The following is a 15,210-nucleotide window of genomic DNA, read 5'->3' on the forward strand; positions in this document are numbered from 1 at the left end:
TGTACTGGTAGAACTGGCATAAATGACTTTATATTTGTTGGCTTTTGTTTACTAAGGGTCATACATTAAATGTGGGTAAAGATTTGCTAGAAAGAGCTTGGATTTATTTTTGCATTTATTTTTGCATACACACACACACACACACACACACACACACACACTACATACATACGCAAAAATTATAAAGTAATTTTAATTAGTAAATCAAGCACTATAGCAATACCTGCAAACATCTGAGCATACTGGGGGAAACCAGCAGCCTTCAGCCAATCACAGGCTTCCTTGGCTTCAATTTCTGAAAGAAAGAATCAGAAAACAACTTTAAAGACTGATATTCCGATATTAAGGAAGAAAAACAACTGTCATTATGTCATGCTACTAACTCAGAATCAATCTGCTTGTGATGGTATCAATAACCTCAAACAGGTTTTTGCAATATATTACTCTTCATATACTCATTATAGAGCTATAAAGATGATCCCAACATAGAGTGTGGAATCATTTGAATAAGAATTGTCTCTTAAAACACAACGATTTTAGTAATGCGAAATAGCAGATTGTGATACAGAAAGTGTTCCATAACAGAAAAAGGATATAGTATAAAACTCAACCAGCAAAAACATACCAATAATTTTATAAAAACCCAAAGTTTATTTTTCAGTTATCTTGGCACACTAATCCTTTCATAAGTAGTCTATTTATCTTGAAATAATAGTTAATCTTTAAATAGTTCATTTTGAAGAAATAAACACTTTCATTATCCCCTACCTATTTCTAAGAATTTTAATTACACAATTGTCCATCTATATTACTTGGCATTTAGTTAATTAGTTAGTTATTAATTACAACCAAATGACGGTCTTTTGGTACTAATTAATATAAACCTTGCAGCTATAATAGTGTAACATCTTCACAAGAAAAAGGGGAAAGCAGAATTCTGACAATTACAGAACATTCAACAGTTGCCTTAAAATTGCAAGCATGTTTCTAGGACAGTATAGGGCCTATACCCGTGATGGCGAACCTATGGCACACGTGCCACAAGCGGCACACGGAGCCATTTGTCAGGGCACATGAGGCACGGCCCTGGCAGCTGGCCAGCTGAGTTCACCTTTTTAAAAGCTATTTTTCGCCTTCCCCAGGCTCCAGAGGCTTTATAGGAGCCTGGGGAGGGCGAAAAGAGCCTCCCCGCCCCCCCAGAGGCTTCAGGGACCATCCCTGATGCCTTTGGAGCGCTTAAAACGACCCTCCGAGCAACCCAGAAGTCACTTCCGGTTTGCTCGGAGGGTGGTTTTAAGCGCTCCGAAGGCTTCAGAGAAGCCTCTGGACAGTCCCTGAAGCCTCCGGAGGGCCTCCAGGGGGTCGGGGGAGGCTCTTTTCGCCCTCCCCAGGCTCCTATAAAGCCTCTGGAGCCTGGGGAGGGCAAAAAAACCATGTAAAAATGGGGGGGTCATGCATTTTGCGCGCATGCGCACTGGGGGGGTCATGCATTGCATTATGGGTGCGGCACGCCCGCACTCAACCCCCCTGCGTTCCCCCCACTTGTGGCACGCGAGCCAAAAAAGGTTCGCCATCACTGGCCTATACTATAGGCTCATCATCTCTAAAATGAGAAAATTTTTGCAAGTTATTGGTTCCCTTATGAAGACAGTTTTTTCTCTAACCCAGTTTATGTTATAGCTCTGGTACAAGTTAAATTACCAAGGTATTCAGGATTGAAGGCTTCAGAGCAAACTGATAGATAGGGAGGAAGGTTGCCCTATTTACAGCAGAACCACAAAGATAATGCAACAATATTGTGCAACTTTCTGCAACATGGTCAGCACAGTTATCAAATCAGAGAAAGCTATAAGTTGATTAATTATTTGCAGTTTTCACTTTGCATTGTACATGTTAGTTTCCCAACCAACTCTCCAATTAGTCCAATTGTACACATTTAATTATGTATGTAATTCCAAATCAAAGCACATAAGCAAAGTACAATGCGGATTAAGAATTTAATTATAAGGTAGGCAGACTATAAAAGGCATTCATATTTATATTTCAGAGTAGCACCTAAAATGTATCAACATCAATAACGGGACTCCTTGCCTCACTTTGAATGTAATTTTTTGGCTTCAGCATAATGTGATGCATAAAGCATATCAATGAATTTTCGAATCCAGATTTATGTCTTCACATGTCACCCAAATGTAGGTAATTGTCATTTATTCAAAAACATGTTTCAATACACCACATTCAAAGGGAATATTAGACAGTAGTTGAATACTAGAGGTTTCCAATTAGAAAAAATTAACATTGCTAGATTATAGTTGATGATCTCATTTTTTTGCAGGGTGGGGTATAAATAACGTTATGATAGTTACTAAATAGGTGCAAAGTCCACCTGCAAACTTTGTCCATTGTCTATAACTGCAGACTTTGAGAGCTGAAAACTTTGTCCATTACTCTTTGGAGCAAATGTTGTGTATATTTTGAGTTAACTAGGAGCCAATGGAAGTATTCAATCCGTTTAAAAGTAGAAGCAGAAGTATCAAAGGAGCCAAAATAAAAAAGATGAGGAAATAACAAGGAACACTATTGTATTACTATCACAAATGGAAGACAAATCAGAATGAATGCATAACCATACAAAAAAAAAAAGAACTGAACTGAAAGTAGGCACGTTTTAAAGATAAAGATTTAAATAACTTTGTTATCCACCTATGATTCAAGACAAGAAACCACACACTGGTCTGTTAAAAGTTACTAGAAGTGAGCTACAGCTCCAGAAGTTAAACATCTGGAATAGATTTATAGGAAATGGAGTAGACAGCTCTAACTTGCACTTATCTCAGTTCAAAATCCTCTGCAAAACATTAATCCCAATCTTTCATTCTAAACTTCTGCTGAACTAAAATCATGACACTTCAGGAGCCATATCAAAAGAGGAATAAGAGGGGAGAGAGGAAAAGGTAAGTAATTGTTGCCTTTTTCACAACTTACATAGAACATGGTGGTCAGCCAAGAATGGAAGGAAGGAAGAACACTAGAGTCAATGTATCAACAAATCTAGGCTTAACTCAGAGTGACCTTTGTGATTAGATCCTTAGCCACTTTAAAAGTGATTGCAGTTATTTCTCACTTCAATAATTTGGCCACTTAGGATAGGTGGCAAGATCTTGGAAATGCTTTACCATTCATTCCACCTCATTTTCCCTCATATTCAGCAGTTACAAAATGATATGAATTATATTAGTTAGATGATTGGTTTGAAGACTGTTTATTTTTTTAAAAAAGGCATGTGAATTAATCTTCTCGGTCTCGACCAACAACTGCACCACCTTCAGGAAGAAATAAAATTATTTTTATTTCTCCCTTTGCATTAAACCTGTTTGAAATTTGACATATGATATGAATAATTTTGGTACAAATTTCATCATTTCTCACAGTCTCAAAGCCAAAAAAAATATCACAACCTCTTTAAAGAAATATTTTCAGAGTATAATCCAAAAATCATTAATGATGTTCTTGAAATATGTTCATACTGACTGATCTTTCCTGCAGATTTAACCTTTTCTGGTTTTTTAAAATTTTCTAGATCTCTTTTTTCCAGTTGTACATATGGGAGGGCAAAGTTTTGAATAGTTTTTCCTCAATCTGCTTGCAATCTGGAGTGTGAACATGACTAGTTCTAAATCCCTGTAAGTGAGCCAAGCAGATTTTGTCCTTACTTTCAGGCATAAATGGTTAACATTATACATCTCAGCTTTAAAGGTGTAGAGTCAGACTTTATAACAGCAATTTTTTTAGAAAGAGACCTTTTCAGTTTTTTACCTAGAGCTCAGAAGTCTCTGTTCAACATTTCTCCTCAATATAACCATCTATCCATTCTCTGAACTCTTACATTCCTTAGAGATAAAGAAACTTCATACCAACAAATGTGGGGCTGATGTGTGAAAATAAACCAATGAACAACACACCCAACATATATCATAGGAATTATGTGTATTAAAACACTCTTATATTGCATGAACACTGAGAGACAAGACAGCTCAAACTGGTCAATGAAGATTAATCTTCATTGATTAATTTCAGCCTTTTTCCCCTCTTAGTGTTCATGCAATATACTTTTATCGATGGCCTAGTATTCAATTAATCCTTGCTGCTCCAAGCACAGCTTTCACCAGCAGAATATAAAAAGGAAATTACATCTAGACCTCAATTACAATTCATTCCTGAAGTTTGGAGTATTTCCCTCAAAACACTCAAAACATCAGTGAAAGAAAGAAAATTGTGTTGTGCTCTTTACTTTCTATAAAATAGTTTGGACTAAGAGATCATTTTCCGAGGTCATCTAATGAACATCTATGGATAAGGAATCTTAATGCCTTTACCACACTACTTAGACTTAGTCTCCTGAAAAGCTGGTTTACTTTATTATTTGATAAATGATTCTAAAATGTTCATTTTCTTATAATATTAGACTTTTTATTTTCCAAGTTTGATTAAATAACAGTCACTCAACAACTGTTCCAAGCTTTTAAAGTACTTTATATGATTATCATGATATGGTGCCAAATTATGATTCCCCTTGTCTTTGCATATAATACACATTTCCTGACTTTCTAAAATTTGAACAATTGAAAGTTTCCATTTCCTGCTGATGAAATCAAAGATTCAAAGATTGCAGATTCACATTATTGAAAAAATCAGTTAGATCCTTTTTAGAAATTATGTAAATATGCACTGCGAATCTTCTCCAATTTTGAATTTCAACTTTGAAAAAGTATTAAAAGCTTTATAACCTCATTATAAAAATGCCTATAGCTTAGACTAATGTACTTAAAAGTTAAAATTGTGCCAAGTAGCAATATCAAATATGTGCCTTCTTTTAGTAATAATTTGCACTGTAAATTAGACAATAATTTAGGTTATAGAATCACAACCTAGCACATATCCCCTGCACTGTGGTCAATAAAATGAAAATTTATGGATTGTAAACATACTCAATATGAGTTAAAATGAGAAATACATATGTCAAAATATTTTTTCAGACAAAAAATTAATTTAAAATTACTATTGACAACTGACCCATATTTAAGTCTGTTTCCTCTAATGTCTTTTTTTAAAACTATTTTACTTTTTTATTACTATCTTTTACTGAACTCTAGTACTTACTTAAAATTTTGTCATAGTCAATACCTTGGCATCATTATTTTAACTGGCAATCTAGATTTAATGTTAACTTCTAAGATAGTGATGATGAATTTATAGCCAATTAGCTGTTATTCTATGATAACTTCCAATCTTAGATGTAAATGTTCATAATCCATATCAGAAAGTATTATGGAAAAATATGCAGGAATTTCATAATTATAATATCTAATGCATATTTGTCAGACAAAATTCCCTACAGTCAAATTAATGTGTGTTCATAGTTATATTAAAATTCCTTATGAAAACAGAACCAATGATGCTTCTCTTCTCTCAGTAGTATTTTCATGGTCTTTACAACATCAATTGAGTCTTTCAGTTAAGGATTTTGTAAAGACTATGAATATAGTACTAAGAAAGCGAAGATCAATTGGATGTTATTTCCAATCAGATATATGTAAGGTTTTTAATGCCAATTGTATGTTATTGTTTGTTGCATCGAGACATCAAGTTTGATTAGCTCAGTAAAAATATCTTTTCCTCTACTATATTTGTCCTGACACATGTTAACTGTCGTTCTTCATTTTACCTGGGATAGCCCTGTTAGAGCAGCAATTTTTTTAAAAAAAACTGACAGTATTCAACAATGTTTGCAAGATTTACAGCTGCCATAAAAAGCCAAACCATTAACTTTTTGCCTATTGCTCCTTTTGTCCTTAAAATCTTAACCTCATTGTTTTTCCCACCACCATCCCCCAGGATGGCCTGCTCCAGAACAACAGTCAACAAGCACTGTATTAGGCTAATGCCAAACACTGGAATTCACAATCCCCCTAGTATAACTATGTCCCATCAATTGCATTGACAACCTTTTTGGACAACCTTCTGTTTTAAGATCATCTGCTGACAAGGGCAGAAGGTGGAAAATAAATAAGGCCCACACAGGTTGTATTGTGGCTCAAGGTTTTCCCACTCTGTGAGAATGATGCTTGCCAACAGGCATCCAGGGGCTCCAAACAATAAAGGTCAATATACAAGAGCCCTGTAGTACCAGAATAGCATTGTGTTCATGCAGTAAGTAAGAGGAAAAACTGCAAAAGTAATTAAGGAGGTAGCTGTTGAAAGTGTGTGTGTGTGTGTGTGTGTGTGTGTGAGCACGTGTGTGTGTGTGTGTGTTTGTGTATAACTCTGTCATACATAACTAAGCACAGAAGAGATGCACTTTATCTCATTTATTCTGATTTTATGCACTTTTAAAAATAGCAGAAGCTTCTTCTAATAATATAGCTTTTAGAGACACCCCTATGGAATTCTCGACATCTCTTAGTTATATGGACTGAGAAAGAGTGAAACTTAAGTAACTGAACAGAACAGTATAAAAATATGTTCCATATATCTTTTCCCAACAGGCTCAGTTGCAGGAAAGAACTCCGCTTTAAGGCCAAGTCAATTTTACATACTAATGAACTGCTCTAATTCCCCCCCTCCCCCACCCTGAACTGAGCTATGGATGCTTAAGGATATAATAATGTCGAGTTTTAATTTTAAAGAATGATGCCTACATCCACATACCACAAGTCAGAGGTCAGGAAAGGTTAGCCAATGGATAACAGTCAAGGATTCACTTCAGGAATATTCAGAAACGACCCACAAGTATGGAATGCAAAGTATGTATGGGACTGTGCCTCTTGCATTTCTTTTTTAATCTCTATTTCCCTTCCTACCAGCCAATCCTGCAATCCAGAGACTCATCCCTTAATTGCAACACAGCTCCGATTGAACAAAGCATTTCAGCAATAAGATTCTGTATGACACAAACCCTGGGAATCCTAAGAGAGGATGACCCTCTCCACAATGAAACTTACTCCTGCTTCCCTTTGAGGGATCCATCAGGGGCGTCATGTGTTCTTCTGTCACTGGAGATTCTCAATGATCCAAGTCATGGTAATGCGAAAGGTGCTTTTTTCAAGAGGCAACTGGACTTCTGGTTTTTCTTTGAAGACATTTCGCTTCTCATCCAAGAAGCTTCTTCCAACTCTGACCAGCTGCCTGCAAGAAGTATAAATCTTTCCACTCTCCCACCATCCGGTCAGAGCTGAAGAAGCTTCTTGGATAAGAAGTCAAAAAAATAAAAATAAAAAAAAATCCACACACAACCCAGAAAGTCCAGTTGCCTCTTGAAAAAGCACTTTTGGGACTTCTCCTGTTACGTTTTCCATCCTGACATGACTGCCAGCCTCCCCGGCTTCGCTTCATTTCGCTTGGCACAAGAGAAGGCGAGCTAGTCGAAGCGCACCGCAATCCGGACAGTTCTGACAACTTTCCATCATGCCCGCCTTCACTTTAAAGCGGCTCTCCCATTCTCCAGTTACGTTCACAAGCTTTTATAGCCCAGCCTCGCCCCGACCAGCGGGATCAACGCGACCTAAGCGAACGTGGGACTTCGTGACGACGATACTTACGCGTTAATATCATCCTGACTCGGTCGTCCGGATAACTGGCGTGGCTGCTCCTGCTTCACTCTCTAGCCATCCTTAAAAATACAGCTCCGCAAACCAAAAGACGCCGTCCGTGCCAACCGGCTCGCCGAAGGGAAGCCCAGCCCAAGAACCGTGGAGGCGCCTCCAACGAGCTCGCCCGCCGTTTAGATGCGTGCTTTTGCTCGGTCGCTCGCTCGTTGGCACCGCAAGCCCCCCCCCCAAGTTCGTGCAACGCGAAAGCTACGCGAAATACGATGCGCCCGTCCCGCTTGTAGAGGGGAAATGAGCGAGGCGGAGCCTTGGCTCCTCCCTCCTCGCCGCCTTTTCTGGGGAAGCGGAGATTTGCAGATGCTCTGACCCAAGCCTTACCGAATTCTGTGGTTTTGGTGCGGACGGAAGAATTTGGAAAGTCGAAGAAACGGTATCACTGACACATACATTAATGTATAGATCCGGGTGCAATCAAGGGACCGATCGCTCTTGATTGATGGCCAGGTACCTTTCCCCTGTTCCTCCCCCAGTTTCTTAATATCAGATCATCTGACTAAAGCCTTGTTTATGCTATGAACAATGGTTTCTCACTGATTTCTCAGAAGCGGACTGAATCATTAATCATTATATCTGTGTTTCTCAATTTGAGAAGGTTAAGATGCCTGGATTTCAACTCCTAGAAATCCCCAGCCAGTTAAAATCCACATTTTAACATTACCCATGAGCATCATCAAATTACTACTGAGCAGAGACTGACCAACCATACCCAGCAGGTAATCCTATATCTCCATGGAAGGAAATATGCAGTGAAGTACCTCAAGTTTCTGTCTTAGACCCAGTACTCTTCAACATCTTAATGACTGAGAATAAATGAGAATAGGGAGAATTGCTAATACCATTTGTCCTTTATGGTATAAGGTGTCCTGCCTTGGGCAGGAGAAGACCTCCAAGTTCCCTTCCAGCCCTGTAAATCTATGATTCTGTACAAAATTACTTTGTGACTTAGCATTTTGTATGAATGCATCAAATAATGGCTTAATTAACAAGACATGATTAAACAAGCCATGTTGTAGTATGCTGTAGTACCCCATTTCTAATGTCTTGTACTGTAGGAATATAGGCCAAGTGAATCCAAACTGCTGCAAACAAAACTGCTTTCCAGACAATATTCTTGTTAGCAGTGCAAATAAAACTACAGATATCTGCCATTTTGTAGAGTGCTATAAAGTTCTGTGATGATAAAACGTATTAACGGGCTACAGTTTTCTAGTTGCAAATGTAGGAAGTTAGCACCCACTCCTCTCCTAGAAGAATGAAATATCCTAGGAAATATTGAAAAGACAGAATATTATATTTCCCTGGATAAGAAATGGAGAAACATGTTTTTAGGCCGGAAACAGGCTCACTCTTAATAGCCCCACCTTTCTCAATGGGCCATTAGGGGCCCTGAGCACTAGCTGCATAACAAAGATAGGATTAGCTTTCTACAGAAACTCACCACATGGCATCTGGGAACTCAACCAAACTTGGACTCAAAATACAGCCTAGAGAGTTGCCCCTTCATGGCCTCGTGGGAGTCTGACAACCAATCAGAATACATTTTTTACACAGGAACACGAAACAGAGAGGTGGGGCTGAACAGAGAGTATAAAGCCAGTAACTTTCAGCATCTTGCTCTCTTCTTCACCCAACATCTTGAAGCATGTAATCACTTTTTCTGTTCAGGACCTCAAACCATCCTGTCCACCATTAAGCCATCTTTCCAAACAGCCTCCATGTTTCCAGTGTCTTTTACCCCCCTTGGAGCTGAACCCAGAAGGACATTTCTTCAAACACAAATAAGGGAACAAGTGATAAGAACCCCATGCCCAATCTAAGAAGTGCCTTCACCTCACAATACAGTGGCAAGCATTGGCAACTAAGATATTTTTATTTTAAAGAAAGATAACTAAATAGAAAAGTTTGGATAAAACATTTGTGTTTAGTTATCATTTTGCTTACAAAATATAAACACAAATTCCTGATGAATGGGCATATTTTAGAGTTGGTTGTGTTTATCTTATATATCACTTGGAGCCAAAGGATAACAAAATGCAAACAAGTCTGATAATTTAAAATGAAAAAAATGCAAATAGTAATTCACTTGCATCAGTAAATTTTTTCGGACTATCTATATTAACTAATTCCTACAGTGAGCCAACATGCCATAATCCCTTCTCAAGACTGTATGAGCAGAACTGAAGAACTTTGAATGCATTTTAAAGTGCTTAGGTCATTTTGTTGACAAATGTCCATTTTAGATGGGTTTTAAAATGTTGAAGATTAAATTGTCTTTTTCTCAATTTGTGCATCATTTTTATTAAATGTTGCCTCAGTTTTAAAACTTTTCAATAATACAGTAATGCTAATCATTTTATATACACATTTAATCATACTATATGTGATTGAAACTACCTTCAGTGGTCTTGTGGGAAAAGTAGATATATCTATATTAAAAATAGAATTACCTCTTATTATCCAGAGATACAATTGTAGAAAATGAATGAACAACAGATTGTACAAATTAATCATAGAAGAATCTAAAATTCTGTCTCCTGCAAAATACATGCTGAACAAAGTATTTGGAAGAAAACAGGAAGAAGAGATATAAGCTTTTACATGTTGAAATCAGGCATCCTAAATTAACTGGCTGAGACAGACAAATCCTTTGCTTTCGTCTAGACAATCACCAAAGTTTGATCGGTAGTAAATTTAAGTGTTTAGTGTTGCTTAACTGTGTACAATTTCTTCAAATAAGTTTCCCAGGTATTTATTGTTACAACACAGTAGCATTATCCCTGAAGAAATATGCAAGTAGGATTCTTCTAGTAACACCAAAATCTTCATTTTATATAGTTTGTTAAAAAAACAGGTTCTTAATGATGGGAAGCATGGAATTTCTGCATTGTCTCTCATACACTTTTAAATGTATTAATTTATTTAAAGCACATATAGTTCCTGATCTCATATATTATAACCCCAGGAGGTTCACAGAGCAACAATACAAATGTGAAATTTTAAAAACACACAGACAACAAAAACAACTTGTGCCTCAAAGGCAATATATTCCCACACATCCATATCCAGCTGCACTCAGTGGCAGCCTCACTCTACCCCAATGTTATGGGAAAGTCCAAGTTTTACAAGAACGCTATGAAATTGGAGGACTGCCAGATCACAGGGAGAAGGGTATTCCACAGGGCAAGGCCTACCTCAGAGAAGACAGTCTTCCAAGATTCTGGGAGATGACAGCATTTAAGAGAAGAGACCTACAGTAGACCCACCCATAGCTGAGCATTTTGGTAGAAAGGCCAGATCCCCTTTAGGCGAGGTGGTCCCACAATCTGGCCCTATGTTATTCAGGGTTTTAAAGTTGATAACCTGAATTGCACCCAGATGAGACTATGAGAAGTGCAGCACGTGTGATATATGTGCAAACCATAGAACACCAAAAATTGTATGCAGGGCTGAATTCTGGACTTGCTGTAATTCCAGATAGTCTTCAAGGACAGCCCCAAGTAAAGCACAATGTACTAATCTAACTGGGAAGTGATTAGAGTATGAATGGCTGTGAGCAAAGCCTCCTGAACCAGGAATGGGTGCATTTGGCACAAAAAATAAATCTATGTGAAGGCCCTCCTGGCTCCCACTGCTACCTTCTCCTGGAGCAGGAGCTGCAAATCTTGGCGAACTCAAAGTTATTTACCAATTCTATCCAACTGATGTACTTAGTCACTTCCAGCTGGCATCCAACTGTGACCAACGTTGAGCAATGTTATCTGACAGATGTCAAGAATATTTCTGTTAATCCTGTGCAGATTAAATGGAAGAGAAAAGGCATACAGTATGTGTGAGAGTGAAATGGTTGCACAAGACCATAAGACCTCTTCTCATCCTTATGCATTCACTGGATGATCTTTTTAAAGCTTAGGTCACTGGGTTTTTTCCCATGGGCCAAAGCAATAGAAAACCTTTTTCCCCCCCTTGAAGTATACTCATGACCATCATGATGATCAATGGTGAGGAATTACTGACAATTTAATACAACGTCTGGGAACCATAGGCCCTGAATCCTGTTTTATGTAAAAATACCTGGGACCAGAGACATGCAATGTAGATTCTACTAATGAGCTATGATTCACCTGCAATGACGATTCTCATACATATTTTCTTTCTTTAAAGAGAATAATGCAGAAGCTGGGACCTGCTTGTATGTTGTTAGGCATTTAAACTGTATATTGCTTCCAAATAGCAATGGCCACATAGACTTACATATGACTTCATAGTGTTTTACAGTCCTCTCAAAGAGATGTAAAGAGTCAGCATGTTGGCCCCAACAATCGGGAGGATGGAATCCCACCTCAGAAGGATGGAAGGCTGATTCAACCTTGAGCTGGTGAGAATTGAACTGCTGGCAGTTGTCAGAATTAGATTGCAATACTGCATTCTGCGCCTCCATGGCTCCTACAATATTTGTCTTATTTGTTTTCTTTTCCCTAGTATGAATTGTGTTAGGCATGCACAGATGCAATTTTATAAGTGTGCTATTAATAATAATGTAGCATTACAGATTGTAGAGGACAGGAAGGCCTGGAGGAATGTTGTCCATGGGTTCACGATGGATCGGACACGACTTTGCAACTAAAACAACAAGCATTACAGCAAATTAGCAGTTCTGCAGCTAAAGCAAAATAAACCAAATAAAAAGTAGAAGCACATTTTGGGACTCACATATCCTTATTGCAATAAGAAAAACCATGCACATGATATCCAATCAGATTATCTTAAACAAAACCCCAAACTATTTCAAGATTATAAAATAATATTTAAGTCTAAATAATGGGGCAAATAAGGACAACCTGATGGCTAAATCTGGTGTCCCAGCTCATACACCACCCATTATTTGTTAAATAAAAACATACGTTTCTTCCCTTAAATCAGATCTTGGCTTACCATCTCTCTCCCAAAAGAAAGCTATCCTGCATAGTTTGCACATAAGATCCAGTTCCAGGATTGGATAAAATGAACGCAAATGAATTGTAGGGAACAGTAGGTTCTTTCTACAGCACATGAATTCATCATGTAGACTAAGGTTGGGCAACTTTCCCTCTGTTACAGGGCCCATTTCCACAAGAGTTATCGACTGAATTGCTCGCCAGGGCCAAAACAAGTAGTAGGCAATGCCAGAGGAAAAAGTGGGTGGGTCTATCTGTTTTTCCTCCCCCTTTATAACAGCCAAGATTTAGGCAGGCGTTTTATTTATCTATTTATCTTGCAAATGCTAAATGCTGCTATGTTTGCCACATTAGTGAAAATATGGAGCATGATATTGGCATTCTGAAATGACATGCTGATTTGAAATATGTTTTTGATTAAGAGCATGAAGGGCGCACAATTTATTTTTTAAGTGAATTCCTGAAAATTAAAAAAAAAAACATTTATAGTAAGATCACTAGGTGTCATTCCCAGCTGAGTAAAATGTGTAAATTATAACACACCCCACAATCTGTCAGAAGAAAGTTTGTTGCTATTGTATTTCTGTTGCTGATTTCTAACTCATTCGTCTATTTTGATATTGATTATATATTTTATTTTAATCACTGAGTTTTTATTGGAGGATTATGGTGATACAAGGACAGTTTAGAACTCAGGTTCCTTCGGAAATTCTCTTCCAAAACTGCTGTTACTAAGGGACTGCTTGGCAGTATTTTAAGTATGAAAATTCATTAAAGAAGGGAATATTTTCACTTAGCTAGGAATATAATCTAAATTTGAATAGGAAAGGAAATGAGAGACACAGAATGAAGAAAAGTGATTTGAACAATGAGCTCTTTAAGCATTTGAAGGCTATCTTGCTGAGATGCCGGTGTGGGATAATATATTTCATTGTCTATTTTGTGGGACCTTCTGTACAGCCTGCTCCAACAAAGCTCTTGCTATGTATTTAAGAAAAACAAAGCCAAGTATAACAAAGTGTCACAAGTTTCATTTGGTCCCTCAAAAGAAAACACAACCCAAATAAGCATTGTATTGCTAGAATTTTTCACTGCTTTTGCACGTACTATAAATATAGTCATTTAACTGTAATAATTAGTGTTGTTAGGTGCCTTGAGGACTCTGTGCAGGTATGTTTTTAGTCTGACAGTATCTTGAGAAGCAAATAATATGATTTTAAGGCACTTTCATATAGATTAGAGGTGTCAAACTCGATTTCATTGAGGGCCGCATCAGGGTAACCTTTGACCTCGGGGGGGGTTGGTTTCAAGTATTGGTCTCGTATCTTCTGAGATGTGTAGTCCACAGTTTATTAATTCAGACAAACCAGAGCACATTTACAGAAGTTCTATGAAGAGAGTTTGAAGAAATTGGAATCTTTAATTATTAGAACACTATAAGTGGATTGGTTATGCTTTTCAAATACTCCAAAATATACTACAAGAAGAGAAGGAAAATTTCTTTTCTATCATCCCATTGTGCATTGTGTGGAATAATAGATTCAAGTAATAGGAAGGTTCAATCAGAAACCAATTACCGGTATTTAGTGAGAATCCTGATTTCTTTTCAATGGATATGTTCGAACAAGAGCTGCAAACCCATCTGTCAAGAATACTTTAATTTTTCCCATAGTCAATGAGGGGTTGGAGTAGATGACCTAAATGGCAACTTCCATCTGTATGATTCTATTTTAAAATAATATATTTAACATTTGGGGAAACTTATTTTCCTTCCAAACAAATTTCTAACATATATTTGAATTTGAAAAGCACTGATTATGTTACCTAGTTTGGATAATGAAATGTCTGCAAGAAAACAAGCCAGCTCAGAGAGTACCAAGGACCCCTCATGTCAACACTGAGCTACAAATATTGTCCTTTATTAGAATTTTACCTTTCCTTATAGGCACTGACTTAATATAGATACTTGTGAAGAAATGTTAAATAAAAGACACTTAAGTAAATGTAAGAACTTCTATGATATACATAGATGTAAGAATATCTATGAATACCTTATACTCAAATGGAGTAAAAATGCAGAGCATACATTCTTGACAAATTAGGTATTTGAGATCAGCACTGTTGCAATAACATGGAATTATGAGTAGCCAATTGCCCTCTCTTACATATTTGGACTCTTATGAATATTTGGAATATTTCCTATGTAAAGTTGCTCTTCTTGTTCTTTTTAACAGATGTATGTAAGGAAAGTGCCTAAATTCTGTTCATAAAGCAAATGTCTATGGGGATTCTCAGTCATTCAGGTCATGGTTGTCCCAAAGGTGCTTTTTCAAGAGGCAACTGGACTTCCTTTGTTTTTCCTTGAAGATATTTTGCTTCTCATCCAAGAAGCTTCAGTACAATGCAGTGAGACATGTGCACATCTGTACTTTGGATAGAAACGAAACAACCACAAACATATGGCACACCATAGGATAATAAACAAATGAGGACAAGATTCAGCAGCCCATCTGCATTTGAAAGACTCTTGAAGAAAACACAGTCCACAATCTGGACAGAGAAAACCACTGGTTTGAAAGAGGAGTTTCAAAGGGGCCATTTACATTAAA

General features: G+C 37.4%; 1 protein-coding gene across 3 annotated transcripts in view; it reads right to left on the reverse strand.

The window, feature by feature from the left end:
• The window catches only part of LOC309382699 (rho GTPase-activating protein 7-like), a 101,916-nt gene that overhangs the window by 33,979 nt on the left and 52,727 nt on the right, over positions 1-15,210 (reverse strand). Inside the window, exons 1-2 of one of the 3 annotated variants that reach the window (XM_081934451.1) lie at positions 7,599-7,892; positions 224-295 (exon numbers count right to left, since the gene is read on the reverse strand). In XM_081934451.1, the coding sequence (XP_081790577.1) occupies positions 224-295; positions 7,599-7,611 (85 nt within the window). In that variant the 5' untranslated portion in view covers positions 7,612-7,892. Of the gene's footprint in view, positions 1-223; positions 296-2,985; positions 3,059-7,598; positions 7,893-15,210 lie in introns of those variants that run through there. The other 2 variants (XM_081934452.1, XM_081934450.1) reach the window with 2 other exon arrangements.

Source organism: Natrix helvetica, assembly GCF_964273705.1.
Source record: "Natrix helvetica genome assembly, chromosome: 1".
Taxonomy (NCBI): Eukaryota; Metazoa; Chordata; class Lepidosauria; order Squamata; family Natricidae; genus Natrix; species Natrix helvetica.